At 45.0% G+C, this 19399-nt stretch overlaps 1 protein-coding gene across 1 annotated transcript in view; it reads right to left on the reverse strand.

Annotated features, from left to right (window-relative positions):
- Nucleotides 1–19399, reverse strand: part of STON2 (stonin 2) — a 115033-nt gene that overhangs the window by 68508 nt on the left and 27126 nt on the right. Inside the window, exons 3-4 of the mRNA XM_007070647.4 lie at nucleotides 17404–17667; nucleotides 6758–6955 (exon numbers count right to left, since the gene is read on the reverse strand). Coding sequence (XP_007070709.2) covers nucleotides 6758–6955; nucleotides 17404–17667 — 462 coding nt within the window. The remainder of the gene's footprint in view (nucleotides 1–6757; nucleotides 6956–17403; nucleotides 17668–19399) is intronic.

A 19399-nucleotide genomic window follows, 5' to 3' on the forward strand; every position in this document is an offset into this window, starting at 1 on the left:
TGTCAAGAGCTAAACCCCAGAGACCAGACCACCCTGTTGATGTTGATCCTTAACTTTTCCACACCCTGGTATTTAACAAAAGGGCGTGATCCTGGAAGGTGCTTGGTGTTCTTTACTCCCAGAGACTTCACTGGGGCTAGGAGGGAACTCATCCCCTTACAGGATGGGACCCAAATACAGATGTGCTCCTTTCAATATAGCAGTTAGATCCAGCCACTGCAGGTATAACATCAAGAATTTCTATACTCAGTTACGCTGGAGACTGAAACCCTTCTGTAGGGCTGGAAATTCCCAACTGAACTCCTCCTACTTCTCACAGAAGCTTGTGGCTTTCTGCAGAGCATAACAGAGCAAATGGAGCCAAGGTAAACATGCCAGAGTCTGAGAGCTGTAATAACTACAAACACAAATAGAGGGCTTTGCCTAGCCTAGCTCACCTCAGTGGCATGAGATGAATTACAGAGCATCTCCCCACAGCTGTTCTCTTGAGGTATTGCCCACATAAAGGAGAGGTCAGTAGCTCAGTCCCATGACTGGTGATGGAATGCTGTTCACTTCCCCTCAGTTGCTGTGACTTTATTGAAAAGTCAGTGAAAGGCATGGAGAAAGAAGCTAGAAGGGGGTGGGAAGAAGTGGTCCTTTATCTTTTGAATCCATCAACAACTAGCTTTATTGGGAAAAGAAAAATAGAGCAAATAACTGAGCCCCAAAATCCCAATAGCCCCGTGGTTCAGGCCCTTACTTGAGTTGTCAGAGACCCAGATTCAAGTCCTTGATCTGCCTGAGTCTGAAAAACAACTAGCTTTATGTCCAAAATGTAAATTTTTATAACCCAAAGGGCTTTACAAAATATAATCCTGTAACAAATACACAGCCACCTAGGATGTCATGGTTGTCACTATGCTGCAGAGCATGGGCATTAGGAACTTGATGGTGGCAATCGGTATAGAACTCAACCTCTGCACATGAGCAGAAATAGACTCTCCCCTAGCTCTGGGCAATATAGGGCCAATGACTCAAAGTTGAACAGTTCTGATTTCACCCTGAAGAGGGCACTGGCACAGGCAGGCACACAAACACACACAACAGTACATTACAGTGTGACCAGAAATATTATTTTCCTCCCTCTGTTTAAACAAAACCACTTATTTAAATATTCCCATGCACTACTGGACATCTGACCCAGTAGGCTTGTGCTATCATCTGGGACCCAGAAAGCAAACCTGACATAAGCATAAATAAATTACAGTATTGCCAACCTCAATAGGGCAAAAATCATGAGTCAGACCCCCAAAATCATTATATATTGTGGAGAAGCTGGACGCTCTGTACCATCGAGCAGTCAGTGAGAGCCCCTGCACCGGGGATCAGAGTCACCTCACTCAGTACATCTGGGAGTGCTGGCAACGCTAATTGTCCTCCCCACCCCCACGTCTGCCTGTCCCGCTTCCCAGCAATTAATTAAGCATCCCCCACAGTTCCCACATCAGTTCTGCCCCTGCCCCCACCTCCCTCTGCTCCTCCAGCAGCTCCTGGGGTTCTTCACTTCCACCTTGTGTCCTGTGACTGGGAAGTCAGCAGTAGCAGGGTCCTCTTTCCCTTCCCAGGCCTAAGTGGGAGGGGCATTTAGGTGCTTCGTCCCCTCCCCCTTCCGAGGCCTGGTGTTGCAGGGATGGAGAGGAGAGTGGGGAGGAGTAGGGAGCGGATGGACTCATTGTGCACAGGAGGAGGAAAGGAGGAAACACAGCTATTCTGAGTTGCTGGGGGCTCTTTCTGATCCCTCCTCCCTTCCCATGAGAATGATGTCCACTGCTTCCTCTCCCCTACCCCAAAACTCCTCTCTTCTCCTGCAGGGAGAGGGAGAGACCCCTGCCTGCCTCCTGAAGCACCCCTGATTGGCTGTTCTTCCCCAGGAGGTGGGCATGGAGAAGACAACCAGGGGTTCCTCCCACCCACCTCAGGCAGGGCTGTAATTCATGGGAGACTGTCACCAGCCCTGGATGAATCACATTAGTCACAAAGAAATGGTGAGAGTTGGCAACACTGTCAGTAAAAATCTCTGTTTTAATCATTTGAATGTTACCAATAACTCAGGGAAGAGCTTTATAACAAAGGAGCTGCATGTTAGCGGCCCCTAAGCCTCGAACAGTTCAGGCAACTGGAAAGGGGCGAGTCGTTGTTTGCCAAAGTCTCAGGATGTTTTGCATCCAACTGAATGCAATTTTAAAAAAACAAATAGTGGTAAAGTTAGTTTATGGTATGCTGTATCTTAAACAGAAGTTATGGGCTTGATGCTGAAATTAGTGGGTACTGTTCTTTGGCCTGTGTTATGCAGGGGGTCAGATTAAATTATCATAATAATATGATCATAGTAATTGCTTCTGGCCTTAAAATCTACCGAATGGTTTTAAATAAAATTGACTTTTGTTTCACCTTTTTTTTTGTTTTATTATCTCTTTCATATTCTACCTTGGAGACTTTCCAAACCCTTCCTCCCCCTGAACAGTTCCTCGTATACCCAACCCCCAGAGATTTCCCTTCCCTTCTTACCCTTCCATGAGAAAGGGAAGAGGACTGTATCCTGGAAGCCCTCTCCACTGCAAATGTCTAAAGCCTTCAGCCTGCCTCAGGGAGGAAGATTGCCACAGAACTGGGAGTCAAGAAACTTGATTTGTATTCCCAACTCTGACATGGACATGCTATATGACTTTTGGCCCTCTTGGTGTCACGGTCTGCCCATGTGTAAAATGGGGATAAGGACACTTTTCTACCTCACAGGGATGTTGCAATTTTATTCATTAAAATTACGATAGAAGCACTAAGTTTGTTTTTGGTTGACTCCCAGCTGCCTCGTCCAAGCTGGATTCAGATCTGTACTTTCATAAGAACATACTGGGTCAGACCAATGGTCCATCTAGCTTAGTATCCTGTCTTCCAACAGCAGCTGGTGTCAAATGCTTCAGAGGGAATAACAGAACAGGGCAATTTATTGAGTGATCCATCCCCTGTTGTCCAGGCCCAGCTTCTGGCAGTCAGAGCTATAGGCACACCAAGAGCATGGGGTTGCATCCCAGGCCATCTTGGCTAATAGACATTGATGGACCTATCCTCCAGGATCATATCTAATTTTTTTATGTTGAACAGGACTGGTCCTATTACAGATCCTTCGGAGACCCCACTATTTACCCCTCTCCATTGTGAAAACTGACCATTTATTCCTACCCTTTGTTTCCAAATCTTTTAATCAGTTACTGATCCATGAGAGGACCTTCCCTCTTATCCCATAACTGCCTACTTTTCTTAAGAGCCTTTGGTGAGGGACCTTGTCAAAGGCTTTCTGGAAGTCCAAGTACACTATATTCACTGGATCACTCTTGTCTACATGTTTGTTGGACCCCTCAAAGAATTCTAATCGATAGATGAAGTATGATTTCCCTTTACAAAAGCCATGTTCATCTATATGTCTGATAATCTTGTACTTTACTATAGTTTCAGCCAATTTGCCTGGTATTGAAGTTAGGCTTATTGGATTGTAATTGCTAGGATCACCTCTGGAGCCTTTGTTAAAAATCAGCATTACAGCAGCTATCATCCGCCAGTCATCTGGTGCAGAGGCTGATTTAAGTGATACGTTACATACCACAGTTAGTAGTTCTGCAATTTTATACATGAATTCCTTCAGAACTCGGGTGAATACCATCTGGTGCTGTGCAACTTATTTCTGTTTAATTTATCAATTTGTTCCAAACCTCCTCTACTGACACCTCAGCCTGGGATAGTTCCTCTAATTTGTCATCTAAAAAGAATGGTTGAGGTGTAGGAAATCTCCTTCACATCACATTTCTCACAGTTCTGGGGTGTCTGGACTCATTTTTTCAATTCTAAGCCCATCTCCAGCATTACTATTAAAGAGGACAGAGATGTTTTAAAATGTGTTGCACTTATGAGCAGCCCAAATGATAACTAAGATTATTTTTGACCGAGTGGCAAATGCCTTCAGGATGCAAAGGGTGAGGAGGTTCTAAATGGACCTTGAAGAGCTGAGAACTTACATACATATAAGCAATGTAACTGACACTTTGATGGTGTTTCTCCAATTCAATAAAAATTTCAGTGTTGATCAATTCACACTGTACACTCTACAAGCAGCCAATAAATCAAGGGGGCCGATATTAACCTGCTTTGCAGCAAAGATAGACATCTTCCAGAAGAGACAATGACTGGCACAGGTGGTGGTAACTTCACCCCAGACTCCCTAAATATTAATTTTTGCAGCAATTAAAACAGAGCTCCAAAGAAAGCAACAAAAATGATCAAAAGTTTTGAAAGTAATACCTAGGAGGAGCATTTGATAGAGAACTGAGCAGACTCATCTGAGATCAAGTCAGAGTCTCACATTTCCAAAAGAGCTCAGGGCCAGCTTTTTAAGAGCTCAGCACAAATACCTGGGGCCAGATTTTCAAAAGAACTCAGCTCCCACTCAAGCACCTAAAAATGGGCTTCATTTTCAGAAGAAATCAGCACCTAATATGCTGAGCTCTTTTGAAAATCTGCCCTCTTGTGTTAGTGCATAAGGGGGTGTGGATCTCCTTTGAAAAGTCTGGCTCTGATGAAGGATACTGAACAATTTTGACATTCTGACCATAATTACTGTCTGCAAATAATAAAAACACTGTGGATTTTCTAGAGCAGATCTTTTAGAGAAACATCCAATCTTGATTTTAAAATTGTCAGTCAAGGAGAATCAACCATGACCAGTGGTAAGTTGTTCCAGTGATTAATGACTCACCATTAAAAATGTACATCTTGATTCCAGTCTGAATTTGTCTAGCTTCAAGTTCTAGCCGTTGGATTTTGTTATACCTTTTTCTACTAGATTGAAGAGTCCATTATTAAACATTTGTTCCCCATGTAGAAACTTCGAGACTGTGATCAAGTCACCCTTTGACCTTCTCATTGTTAAGCTAAATAGATTGAGTTCTTTGAGTCTATCACTATAAGGCATGTTTTCTAATCCTTTAATCATTCTTGTAGCCTCTCTCTGAACCCTCTCCAATTTAGCAACAACTTTCTTGAATTGTTGATCCCAGAACTTGATACAATATTTCAGCAGCGGTTGCACCAGTGCCAAATACAGAGGTAAAATAACCTTTGTACTCTTATTTGAGATTCTCCTGTTCATGCCTTCCAGGACTGTATTAGCCCTTCTGGTCACAGTGTTGCACTGGGAGTTCATGCTCTGCTGATTTTCTACCACAACGCTTAAATCTTTTTTAGAGTCACTACTTCCCAGGATAGAGTCCCCTCGTCCAGTAAGTATGGCCTTTTTTCCTAGATGTATAACCTTACATTTAACCATATTAAACTGCATATTGAACCGAGCTTAGAAGTGATTCAGTTTTCTCTGTATTAGTGACTTGTCCTCTTCATTATTAACAACTCCCCCAATTTTTGTCTCATCTGCAACCTTTATCATCGATAATTTTATGTTTCTTCTAGGTCATTAAATGTTAAATAGCGTAGGGCAAGAACTGAACCCTGCAGAGTCCCACTAGAAATATGCTTGTTCGATGACGATTCCCCATTTACAATTACGTTTGACACCTTTCAGTTAGCCAGCTTTTAATGCATTGAATGTGTGCCATGTTAATTTTATTTTGTTCTAGTTTTTAATAAAAAATGTCAAGCAACAGCAAGTCAAATGCCTTATCAAAGTCTATTACATCAACACCATTACCTTTAGCAGCCAAACTAGTAATGTCATAAAAAAACAGACTTATCCAAGGACACACAGGAAATCTGTGACAGAGCAGTTTAACCTCAACCTCTCACTCTCTTCCTCTCTCTTCTCATATGCAGATATGGAATATTTTGATAACGAAGACAAGCAGCTACTTCAGAAAGAGTAAATATCTTCATTGCATTGGTAACACAGATGTCTTGTGTTACTTCTCCTGAGAAGTACAGAACTAATAAGAACTCCCAAGTTCTCCCCTTTGCTCATTGAGACAACAAAATAGAACAATGGCAAGATGCGGAGCAGCCAGTCATTTTACCAGCAACAGTTACATCTTCACAAATATTACTTAATGTTTAAAACCATTCTGTGTCTCATTATACATTGCCAACCCCACTATTCCTTTGCAGGACAATTTGCCCAAGGCTTCTCCAGATGCTGTAGGCTGAAACCAGGCCCTTACTGACAAAGATACACAAAATAAATAGCTTTCCTCAGCCAGAGTTTAAACAAACAAATGGAATAAGGCTTCCAGCAGCTAGAGTCTTCAAGATTAAGCGCACCTTCTGCACTCAGAACCTTTCAGTGCTCTCTTATCCAGAGCCAGGCTGCTCCTTTCTGTTCAACTCCTGTAGTACCATCCCCAGCCCCATTTACAGAAGTAAATGTATTGCAAGAAAGAATGAAAGAATGAAAGAAAGAACAAAAGAAAGAAATCCAGGAAATCAGGTTGTGCAAGCTTGATAGCTTGTGAAAAAGCTCTTGAATCCCATCCAGTTAACTAGAGATAGACCTGAGCCAAGCACACCTGAACTTTGAGGACATTTGGATATGCATCTGAACTTAATGGCTCACTCCCATCTCTATAGTGGGCCAAACCAAAATTGTAGATCCAAATGGTGGTGAAGTTTGTTCTGGCTCTGGAGCCAAACTCTGTACTTCAGTTCTGAACAGATCCAAACCAGGTGAGTTTAGTTGAGACTGTGAAGAGACAGATGTAAGAAGGGATGTTTGTCTTACCAGCTGAGTCTGCTGCAGAAGCCCCACCACTGGTCAGGTCCTCAGTATTTATCGACTGCAAATCTGTGTAGGAGGGGGCAATGCTTTGGCTGCTGGTGTCCTCTGAGTTGGTTGTCCAGCTGCTCTCTGAGGCAAGGGGTTGTCTCTCAGAATAATCTGAGGAGGGAGAAGTCCAGCAGGTTGCTCTTGATGGAAGGGCTGGATATGTGAAACAAAAAGAAATTTAGTGAGCTGGATGACACAGAGTTGCAGGAGGGCAGATTTGAGGGGGGAGGGGAACATGAGTGGCACTAAAGATCTTTGGGATAGAGGAGCATGACAGCCCAATGGTTCATTATCTTAGGAGGGGAAGGCTTTGTAACAGCAGGTTATAACTCATTAACCTTTTAACCTCTGGAGAGCCATGTTCAATTCCTGATTTAGGTCACAATTGTTAGCCTGGACCTTATTTGTTCATATCACATGACTTGGTATAATTCAGCATGACTGACTGGCTCTGCTGAGAGACAAGCAGGTGTAGAATAACAAGAAGTCAAGAGTGAGGTGCACTGGCAGAAAAATGTCAAGGTGCCCAGGACTGGAATAGCAGGGAATGCTTGAGATCAGGATTGTATTACCCTGGCATAGCTCTTGTGGGGAAGCTTGTAGTAGGCCTGGCTCTATAAGTTCCTGGCTTTCCTTTACCTCATTGTTCTTAAAATTAAAAGAGACTTGTCAGTTTTTAAAAGGTAAAACTTCCCAAAGTGTGACACTAACACAGGGAGTTGAATCTGTGACTAACTATAAACCTCAGGCTGAAGAATTCTGGCACTATCATTGGCCACTAACATGTCTGCGCTGATATAGTGAATATGCTTTGGCCACAGTCTAGCTTTCTTTCCTCAGGATCTACTGTTTCATGTGCCCAGAAATGAGACGTAGAGGGCCACGTCCTGGTCTCGCTCCATCAGACACTAAGATACATGAGCTGAACAATTCTTTAGCTTCAGCGCAGTTCCTTGCCTTTTGCTGAAATGCTGCTTTGTAATTTCTTACTGGGGGCCTGCATCACAGCAAATATCCCTACATGGAATCATAGAATCGTGGAAATGTAGGGCTGGAAGGGTCTCTTGCCAATTCATCAACATCTTTCCTAAAGTGCTGTGCTCTGAACCGGACACAGCACTCCAGCTGAAGCCTCACCAGTGCAGAATAGAGCATGACAATTACCTCCCGTGTCTTACATACAACACTTTTGTTAGTATACCCCAGAACGACATTAGCCTTATTCTTAACTGCATCATATTGTTGATTCATATTCAGTTTGTGATCTACTATAACTCCAAGATCCTTTTTAGCAGTACTGCTAGCTAGCCAGTTATTCCCAATTTTGTAGTTATGCATTTGATTTCGCACTTCACTAATCTTCATTTTGTTCATTTTCAGACCAATTCTCCAATTTGTCATGCTCATTTTGAATTCTAATCTGTCCTCCAAAGTGCTTGCAACCCCTTCCAGCTCAGTGTCGTCTGCAAATTTTATAAGCACACTCTCTCCACTCCATTATCCAAGTCATTAATGAAAATATGGAACAGAACCAGACCCCTGCAAACCCCACTAGATATGCCCTCCCAGTTTGACAACAAACCACGACATCTGCTACAATAAGAACAGCACCTGGATAACATCATGACTGGCACTGTATTAACATGTAGATAGAGTTACATGAGAAGCAGGAAAATGGTGACTATCTTCCCCCTTCCTCTAGCAAGGAAGACTGCAACTATTGCAAAGGTAGGCTAAATCAGAGTACTGACCCTTCATAAACATAGCTTCCATTTCCTCAGATGTCAGAGTTACATAGTTATTTTTATAATATCTATTGCGATTCAATTGGCTATTGTGTATCATTAGATACCTTCAAATTCATAGAAGCCTAGAGCTGCATCTGAAAGGGATAATGAGAATGTTGGGAGAAACTTGACTCAGGGTATAGAGATTCATTAGCAATGTACATAACTGTGAATGCTAATGCTTATTTTTGTATCGCGTGGGTATCCACATAGAACTAATCTCTCTAAATCCTGACCTGCGTACTTTAGGTTTGGCATAAAATGTGCTCTAAATTCCCTGGGGTATGATTCTCTTATTTGGTTGTTCCAAAGACATCATCAAGAATATGGAAGCGATGCCCTCAGAATATGGCATACTTCTCCATGGAGAGAGATTGACACAGAAGATGCATTGTTACTTTCAATAGAACTGAATACTTTGGCCTAAGCCATCCCATCTTCCATCATCTCGGAAAGTTTTCTTTACTGCATTATATTCTCATTTCTTAATTAGGATCACCTGTTGCCTCTGATTTTAATCTTAATCTTGGCCCTGCTGCTGCCTTTCAAGTTATTACATCTATATTTATTACATAGAAAAGATAAAAGGCTGACAATAGCATGTTGGCTATAACCCCGACTGCTAATCAATATGAAATTTAGGGTACCCTAATTCCTACACTTAGGAATTTGTTGTGTAATCTCTGAACCATAGGTTATGCCCTCATCCCTTAGTGTGTACATTCAGCTCTCATTAGATTCCATTCATTTGCCGGCATGTTGAAAGATATGGCAAAGGAGGATCTAGCTGTATATTTCTAGTCTCCAGAAGATTAGTCATAATGGGTATGCTGGGACTGAATCTCATGAAGAGAATACATCTTGAGGCATATATAGATAAACTATCCAAACTGTGCCACAACCTCATCATTTTAAGGGTGCATACGTATCTTATCTATATCTACACCATTGCCCTCTAGTGGACAGACTCCAATCTACTTGTGTGTATGCGAGTCAACCCATTGGGCTGGGCTACTAGACTGGTACCCAACAGGAGGTCTATTCCCCATTGCACATGACTGGCTGACAAGCATTGTGTTTAAGGTACATTGCAACAAAATCATTGCAGTTGTGCGATCGCTAAATCTGCTTGGCTAATGGGTAGAGATGAAGCCTTTTAAAATGGGAAGCTGCTCAGAAATGAAAGGTGAGAAGTGTATGGTTATAAGCTCTGAGTTCCCTTAGCAATTGAGTTAGACATGGCATGAAGTGTCTAGGAAGCCAGACTTAAAACTTCATCTAAAATTGTTTTGACACACACAATGTCAGTCAGTCATAGCAGACAGGCTTTTAGGAGTGGTCTCCATAGGTGGCCTGGACAACTGAAATGAAAGGAGCTTTGCTAAGTGTAGTTTGTACATTGATCTTAGAAGATGACTAATCATTTTATTAAAATACCTTAGAGATAAATCAAAAGTAAAGAAAAGGACTCAGAGGTATGAAACAAATTAATTTTAATTAATGCAGAAAGATGCAACATTAAATAATTCAAGTGTGGCCAACTTGTTACATTCAGTATTTTACAGAATCAGGACTTGTCTAAACAGGGAAATTGACCAGAATCGTTACTGAGGAATAAGCTATCCCACAACAGCTATTTCAGAATCCTTCCCCTGTGAACAAAGTGATTTTATTGCAAAATAATAACTTCTCTTAGGAAGCACACTAATTATTCCAGAATAAAGCAACTTTTATTCCAGAACAGAGTGTCCACATGGGGAGTTATTCCAGAATAGCCATTGCAAAATAGCTTATTCCTCTATAGTTATTCTTGTCAATTTCCCCATGCAAACAAGCCCTTCCTCTGGTCCCTCACCATTAAAACTTAGAATCCAACAAGGCCTACGTTATTTTAGCTAATGATCCACTCTAGACTATCTGGGTTAAACATCAATTCAAACAACTATTATGTATTGATCTGAAAATACAAAACATGTTTAGCTTTTCACCTCAAAGGCTTCAACTTGTTCTGACTTCTCTACGGACGTCCTGCTGCTCTCACATGTCTCATAATCGCTGACATAGGGCTCCAAAATGAGCCAGTCTTTCCTTGAAATCAGACTCTTAATGTCATGAGGTGTAATGCTGAGATCTGTCAGCTGTGCCAATTCTCAGCAATTTGCTTGTGTTGCAAGGCAATTGACAGAATTGCCCCGATAATGAACCTTCATCCTGTATCATACCTAGGGTACTGACAGTCCATTATTTCTGCACTCAGAGACTTAGACTTTTTTCCTGATATGTATATTCTATCTTGGTTTCCCAAGGCACCTTTCTTAGTAAAATGAGTTGGTTTTTTTACAAGCAGTTGAAGAGGCTTAAGGATTCATTCAGCTCTAATTTCTATGCTACACTGAATTCAAGAGTGAAGCTCATGGCAATGATACATCTAACTGGGAGCCTGCTAGCTAAGGCCCGTTAAATGACAAATGTAATTGTTCTGATTATTTACACATCACATTTCTGTGACAAGAGGGTTTGGGTGGTTCTATTGTTGTGCCTTGCCACTTCCTCAGTACCAATATAATGGGCTATGCTAGCCTCATACTAATGATGAGGGGAAAAAAATCAAATTCTCTCTGTTTCCATTTGGAAGAAATAGGAAAAGGAAAAAAACAAAATGTGCCACTTGTTAAAGATTTTGGTGTCATTGCATAAAATGCACTGTCTTCCCAGGGAGAAATCCACCCGACCTGATTGCTGTTGGTCATCTATGGATGGATTAGAAAAAGCAAAAAAGTATTTTAACAGCCTAGAGAACACGAGTGTTTGCCTAGTGTTGTGGCATGGCCAGATTCATTCAAAAAGATTTTTTTTTTTTAAAGTTTATCAAATAAAGACAACCTTTATTATGAGACTCACATTATGTGCATCTTTCCTTTTCCTGTTTCGATTTCCTCACCTCACATTTAAACTTCTCATTCCTGCTTTCAACACCCTTAATGACTCTGCCCTGTCTGTACTATGGAGCCTCCTCTCTTTGACTCCCCTGAACATCTTCTGCACCACCAATGATGCCCGTCTCTATGGCCATTCCCCCCCACCCCCCACTCCAGTCTTTATGCATTTTCCCACCCTCAGACCTGTGGACTGGATGCCTTCCCAGAATGTCAGGCTTCTGCCATTATTTATTTTGGATCCTTTTAACAAATCCACTTCTTCCAGGATAGCCATAAAATGTGAATTTAATACTATTCTTCAAGTGTCAGTCTTTTAGACTGCAAGCACCTCGGGACAGGGACTCACTCTCTCTCTCTGGGTAGACTGAACAGGGCCAAGCACACTGTCAAAGCTAAACAAATAAAAAATAATATCGTAGCACTGCAAAAATCTGTGACTAAGATAGCATTTCCCTTTCCCGTGGCCTGTGCTGCCCTCGCTCTAAAGGTCCTTAAAGTGCCATTTTGCAAGCAGTTCTCAAAACACATTCTCAGCCAATCAGCTGTGCAGCTGCTCAAGTGCAGAAAAAAAAATGGAATATTTTGTAACAGTGCCACAGCACCGAAAAAAAACATGGTCAGGGTGCTGAGCCTGCAGGACACTGCTCCCCACAGCTGGTTACACAGGAAAGAGATTTCAAACAGTCTTCTCACACCAGTCTGCTACTGATATTCTGCATGTAAGTCAGGGAAGTTTCTGATACTCTCCCAAGCTGTAACCAGCCACTCACTATTGTTCCTATCTGGGCCGATAATTACAGGAAACTAATAAGGCCATCACCATAGAATCTACAGAAGGCACCATATACACAGCTAAGGGTTGCAGCAAACTCTACCTGCATTAGGATCTTGCCTTTCTATTCTGCCTGTAATTGCCATAACTAAGGTATCACTGGATGGTGGTCACCCTGGAAAGTCACTGGCCAGTTTATCACTCTTTTATTGGGGCTGAATCTATATAAAAAGATGTGACTTGCACATGAACCCCCAGTGGCATGACTGGAGTTAAAAGATAGTCCACCAGGTTAGAAAGCCATCTCCCAAGAAATGTCTTGCCCTCTCCCCCATCCCCATCCCAAGAGCTGCACTTCAAAGACTGCCTCCTGCAGTGTCCCTGCTGTCTATGGTAAGACATGGAGACGGGAACTGGGTCTAGCCCATGTCTAAAGATCAGAACCACTGTCTTGAAGTGGATGATGAATAAAGCAGAAGAGCAATGTGCTCCCTTTGGTTAGCTCCCTTTTGAGGGTGGGCTGTGGACTGATGGACCAACTGCAGTTTCTGAATGGTCATCGTAGTCAAAGCAAGTTAGGGTACATTGCAACAATTCAGCATGGAGGTGACAAAAGCACAGCTCACTTAGGCTAGGTCCATACGCTGGAGGAAAAGGTGCAGTCTCCTGTCCAGCCAAGATTAAAAGCAGAATCCAGGAGCAGCAATTAGTTGAGCAGGGGTCCGAGGCTGTGCACAGGTGCCCTGCTGAAGGACAGGTGCCGTGAAGAGGAGAAAGGCTGAGATCTTGCCAATTGCTCAAAATGTTTTCAATATTCTTAATTGCCCATCTGCATTCTTTGCCATTTTGTCAATGCAGCACTGGACCGCATGGAGAAGATGGGAAACGCCAGGGCCCAGCAACATTTCAAAGCCCTTTTCTCTTTACCAGAGCACTCACTGCAGCCCAACAAATGGAAGCATCCTGAGAGATGGAGAGAACTACGAGTAGCAGATTCTCTTTTCCCTTCTAACTACCTTTTCTTGTGAAAAGCCAGATAGCTTGTGCACCTCTAACAGGTTGTGCTGGCCCTGTAAAGCAGGCCACAGGCCCAGCCCAGCCGGTTCCCAGCTTGAGCTCAGAACAGTAGAGCTTCACCTCTCAGAATTCCCAGCCTTGATGGGAGCTGTAGGCTTGCCTGCAGTGTACACTAGGAAGAGGGAGAGGGCTGTAAAAGAGCTTCAGGGAGAAGATCAGGAGCTTCACTGCTTCTCCTAGCTCAGGGCACCCGGACTAGAGAGTCCAGAAATGATTAGAAACCTGGGAATAGGCATAAGGAAAAGAAGCTTTCTCGGGAGGAAGTCTAGGGGTGAGCACAAAAATGGACAGAGCTGGGGGAATGTAAAAAGCAGCCCTGGGGAAAGCAAAGCAGGGACAGTATCAGGTTGAAGTAGAAAGCCTCAGGGCTGGAGCTTTTGTTAGAGAGAGGACATGAGCTCCCTTCATGACTCAGAGACCTAGAAGTGATGTGATTTTGTGAACCCTGTAACCAAGGGGGGGGGGGGTGCACAAACTCTGGAGAGAAGGACTAAGGGTTTGTCTGCATGGCACGGCAAGGCACTCTAGAGGGGTGTGATGTGTACAGCGCTCTAACCTGCTGCACTCTGACTGCCCGTGGAGACCCTGCTAGCGCGTACTAAAAGGTAGCTAGTTTGCGTTAATATAGACCCGTTTGAAACAGGACTATGTTCACATGAACTAAGTACCTTCTAGTTTGCATCAGCAGGGTCTACATAGGGCAGTTAGAGTGCAGAAGGTTAGAGCGCTGTACACATCACACCCCTCAAACGGACTGTACCATGCTGTGTAGCCAAGCCCTACATGACTGAGTAAGTCTCTTCCTTCCTTTCCTGATTATTTAGATAGAAGCAGACAGGAGGCGCCGCTGCCAAAAATACACACTTGGAAAGTGGGGCAGGGAGAAATAGGCCACATGGGCTAGAACAGCCACAACAACTTTATACCTTGGGTAGCTCCTCCCCCCTTCAGAGGACTGTGTCATTTGATGTGAAGATTTTGTATATTCAGAAGGCTAGAAGTCAGTGGAGCTATGATGAATTACACCAGCTAAGGATCTAGCTTAGAGTCTTTAGATGCAGACTTCAAAAGAAATCAATGAGAACTTATGACAAAAACGAAACACTTATTATCTCAGAGTCGTGCTTTGTTTCTGCTGCTTTGGTGCTTCCTCAGACATTAAGTGCAGCACTAGGAAGATAGCAGTGAGCACTGATGGAAACTAACTTGTCGTTAGAGTTCTGCCATTTACTTCTACTTTCCACACTGCTGGACTGCAAACAATACTGAAATCTTCTCCATGCCCAGAGCCTCTAGATTAGAATTGACATAGGATCATCTCTCCATTGTTGAGGAGGCCAAGCCCTCTTTAAAACCAGTTCTAAAAGCGTGCCATAACAGTCATGCCCAGCAGTTCCCTCTCCCCCAGGAAAGCCTATGTCAACACAGCCAAGCCTTTCTCTGCCTTTCATATTACACTGATTCAATGCTTGGCACGAGTACTTGATGTGGAGAGAACAGTGGAGTTGTGCAGAAACACAGAGTGCAGTGGTACAGACTACAGAACCAAGGACACAGGCCCATTCTGAGTGGCAGAGATATCCTTCACAGATCTCTCTTTATGCACACGGCAACAGGAGCAGCCAGATTCTCACAAAGACCCCAGCTCCACTCGGCCAGATCTGGGCAGGGATCTAGCAGCAGGTGCAACAGGGAAGTTATCTCTAAAACAAGGGACTAAAATCACATTAAAGCTCAGTTGCCCAAAAGCAGGCACCTTTGCCAATCAGTCCTGCCTTCAAATTGGGAAGAGGGGGAGGAAAAAAGGAGAGGAGTGTGCTCACATCCAGCGAATGGCAGAAAGCAGAAGACGTGTCTCTCCACACCTTGGGGAGGGGAAAGACAGAATATGGCGTTTGCAGGAATGGCATCTCAGAGCCAGACAAAGCTGTTTATTACTCCTCTGCCAAGTGTGATGCTGGCTTCCAGAGCAACTTTGGAGATTTCGCCTTGCAGAATAGGTGGTGATAAGGCACAAAGGGGAAGCAGTAGAGTCAGGTGAGGATATGGTAGGGTGGGGGACACATGGGTGACACGGTGCTGCCAAGCCTGAACCACGAGGGGTCACTGAGCGATGGGACAGTTTGAAATGATAGCATGTTTGTTGATCATGCCCCAATGTCATGTGGTGTGAAGTACAAGCTGAATTATGCTGACAGAGCTCTGTAGTGGAAACTTGTCCTAATTCTCCAGAGGGCTTATCTCCCCCACTCTCACAGCCCTGACTTGGGGCATACCACAGGGTTATCCATCCCTTCTTGAAAGATAGGAAAGCTCCATCCACTATTCACTGAACTCTGTGTACCACATATGCCCCATTTATGGACCTGTTCTCTGCTGTCTCTCCCCACTCCATGGGAGTGAACTCTCCAGCCTCATTGGCTCAGCAGAGCAGTTTGAGGCAGGTGATGGGAGAAAATATCACACCCCAAGACTTGGATCTTGGAGCAGTGTCGGGATGGACAAGCCCTTGATTTTTCTGAACCAGCATTAGAACAAGTGGCCATTTATGGCCCCTTCTCATCAGCATTCCAGACAGCTAACTGGTCCATAACAAAGTGTAGTGACCTACATGAGCTGTCCTCTCCCCCTGACACTGACCAGGAAAGGAACAATTGGCAGAAGCAATTCAGCGATTGGGATGATGTATCAGGGAAAACACCAAAGCAGCAGCCCCAGAGCCGTCCCTACCCATATGCAAAGGTGCCCTACGCAGCTGCCTGCTGTTCCAGCCCCTGCTCCGCCTCTTCCCGTGGCCTCTGCCCCAGCCCCGCCTCTTCCCACCCCTGCTCTGCCCCACTCCCGCTCCAACTCCACCCCTTCCCCAAAGCCCCCACTCCTGCTCTGCCCCAGCCCTGCCCCCACTCCCCTGAGGACTGCAGCAGGGGAAGGGCCTGCATTCACTGATGGTGGTAAGTGGAGCGACCCGGCCCCAGCCATGCTGCTGGTGAGTGCTGGGGGGGCGGTTCCCCCCAAACTCCAAGGCTGGGAGCCTGGGGAGCAGGCTGGGGCCGCCTGCACTCACCGGGCAGCAGGAAGTGAAGCAACAGGAAGTGAAGCCCCAACCCGCTCCACTCCGTCGGTAAGTGCTGGGGGGCGGTTTCCTCCCTGCCCCCCAAGCCTGCTCCTGCTCCCCTGCGAAGGCCTGGGGCCAGCCCCTCCCACTCCGCAGAGGCCTTCCCCCGCCGCGGAGGCCTGCCCCCCCCATGGGGGGGCTGTGTAGGGCACCAAAATGGCTAGGCATGGCCCTGAGCAGCCCCATCTTGAAGACAAAGGTGGACATCTAGGTCACCAGTATGAATGTAGCTGTTTGGTGGCCTACTGTACATGAGTTGGTACAGTCTTATTCCATTTTCCAGTGGACAGGCATCCTTATCACTAAAACCACCACTGCCATTGTCCTCCGCCTTCCCTTCCCTGGCTCCCCCACCCCAACCACCTTGTTGGAAGTCTCAACAGAGAAGCCAAGGATTAGATAGCCCATGGAGACTTAATTTACCCTTTCACCCTTCACTCATTTCCCCCTTCATCTTCTGTGCTGCTGTTGATAAACCCACAGGCTAATCTTAGCTCAGCCTTGACCTATCATGTCTCAAATGGCCAGTTTCTCTCCCAAAGGTGTTATCAAACACAGAATGTAGTTGATACAGAGAGGAGGGACACAGATGAGTTATAGGCCCTGTTTGAAAGCATGCTACTATCAACTGTGTTTAATCTCAACTATGACTTGCACAGGTTTCAGAGTAGCAGCCGTGTTAGTCTGTATCCGTAAAAAGAAAAGGAGTACTTGTGGTACCTTAGAGACTAACAAATTTATTAGAGCATAAGCTTTCGTGAGCTATAGCTTACTTCATCGGATGCAGGAAACTTGCACAGTTTCAGCTAAAGAGAGCTGAGGGAAGGGTAAAAAGAAAATCTGCTATTTGTGCAGACCCTTGCTGCTGCCTGCTGTATTATATAACAGACCTTTGCATGAAGCTCCCCCACCTGTTTGTGTGTGAGCTGGTAAAGTGCTGGTCCATGGCACATCTTCAAATTGAACCCAGGTACTGATAGATGAAGATAGATCAGGTTTAGGACACACATGGTTCCCAAGCAGAGATACTGATGCAGAGTCCACCCCAGGCTTGTCCACGTCATCACTCAGCTCAGTGTGTGAGAGGTCCTGAAACTCTCCATCCACAATACGGTTTTCTTCTGAGGAGGTGTCGGAGGAGGAAAAACACCTTTCCAGAGGCTCTTTGGTACCACCTAAAGTAGAGACAAAACATACAGAAATGTCAGTGCCAAATTTTGCTCTGGAGTATGAAATCTTACAGGGGATGGGATGGGTGGCTGGGAAGGGAGAAGATGTTGGCTGGTTGTGGTTGACCTTAGATTCCCTGCTTGAGCCAATCATGATTTAACAACAAGTTAGCGAACACATTTTTTAAACACTTCTGTGATGAGGTGGAGCCAGAGGGGAAGGAGCCAGAGGGGAAGGAGCCAACTGCTAAACCAGGGTGGGCAGAGCCAGAGCAGGCTTGCCACACCTACCAGAAGTCAAGGGGTGGGACAGGAAGTATAAAGGCTGAACCCTGTAGCTCAGTTGGGAGAAAGTGGCTGGAGGAGACAGACGCCTCCTGCCTGCTCCCAGAGTTAGAGCCTAAGGAGAACGCTTACTGTGCTGAAGACTGGCCAGAGCTGCTGCTGCCGCTGCTGACTGAACTGGATCCTGAGGAGTACGGGGGGCTGTTGCTGGATACCTACCCAGAGGAGATGGAGGACACCCCTGGATGTAGGTACACCCCAAGGGGAAGGTAGGAAGTGCCCCAGAGACAGCCGACTCCAGTGTGGCTGTATGGCTACTTAAATGTGGTTGGAGTGTTGCAGCTGGATTCCCCGCTGACCCAGTAGTGGGATGCCTTGCCACTGTTAGGGCCCTGGGCTGGGACGTGGTGGAGTCAGGTGGGCCTGTGTCCCTCTACCCCCTGCCACCTCACCCCTGGGGTGGCAGCCTTCCCACTTAGGACAAGAGGCCTGCGTTTGTCTGCCTGACCCAAGATGTCAGGCAATTGACTGCCTATTTATCTGCCCCGCCTCCAAGGCCAGAAAAGCACCCCTGCCTGAGACCCTAGGCTGACAACTGCTCTGTCCTAACTGTAGGCCAGAGTCCCATAACTATTGGTGCTCCGCCCTGCCTGAGGGCCTCGGGCCCTAGACTGCTATTGCCCCTTCCTAAAGGCCAGACCTTGCAGACAGCTTGTTTGCTATGTTCCACCTAAGAGCTAGAGCCTTAGATTATTTACTCTGCAGCTAATTCCCTGACTGCGGGTGGAACCCCACGATGTAGTGAGTCGGAGCGGCCTCCCACTGAGCCAGAGTGGGAGGAGCCACCACTAAACCACTAGAGCTGGTGCATGCATGAACAAGGGGACACAGCATATACAGGTCTCATAGCATAGTGACCATTTGTTGGTCATCCACTAACAGAGGCCTTGAAAGAAACAAAGTTCCTGCCATCAGAGCAGCTCCACCTGACGTCCAGATTCATCTGAAAAGCTGATTGTCCCCTCTGAAATAACCCTTTATAAATAACAGCATAAGCATAGAGAAATCAAAAATGTTCGCTGTATTAGCTATGGCAACTCAAGCACTTGGGGACCCATTTTTGCAGGAAAGGAATTATATGTAACTTGTACTGACTGGTTGCTAATGATGAGAGGCAACTTTAGTTTCTGCTCTTGGACCTGAGGGTTCATGCTGGGGGGAGAATCACCAGGAGAGGGAAGGAGAGATTTAGTGCAGCTGCCATTAGTTTATTATTTCTTACAAAGACCTGTAGCATTCTCTGCTGAGCTTGTCACTAACTATAGGTGAACAGCCTTCAACCCCTTTTAATCTCACACCAGGCCTACTTTTGCCCTTAGTTATAATAGGTGAAACATCCCATGTGGTCAGTGGGAACTGTGTAACTGAGGCAGAACTGGGTCCAATGAAAGGG

The sequence above is a fragment of the Chelonia mydas genome, chromosome 6 (assembly GCF_015237465.2).
Source record: "Chelonia mydas isolate rCheMyd1 chromosome 6, rCheMyd1.pri.v2, whole genome shotgun sequence".
Lineage (NCBI taxonomy): Eukaryota > Metazoa > Chordata > Testudines > Cheloniidae > Chelonia > Chelonia mydas.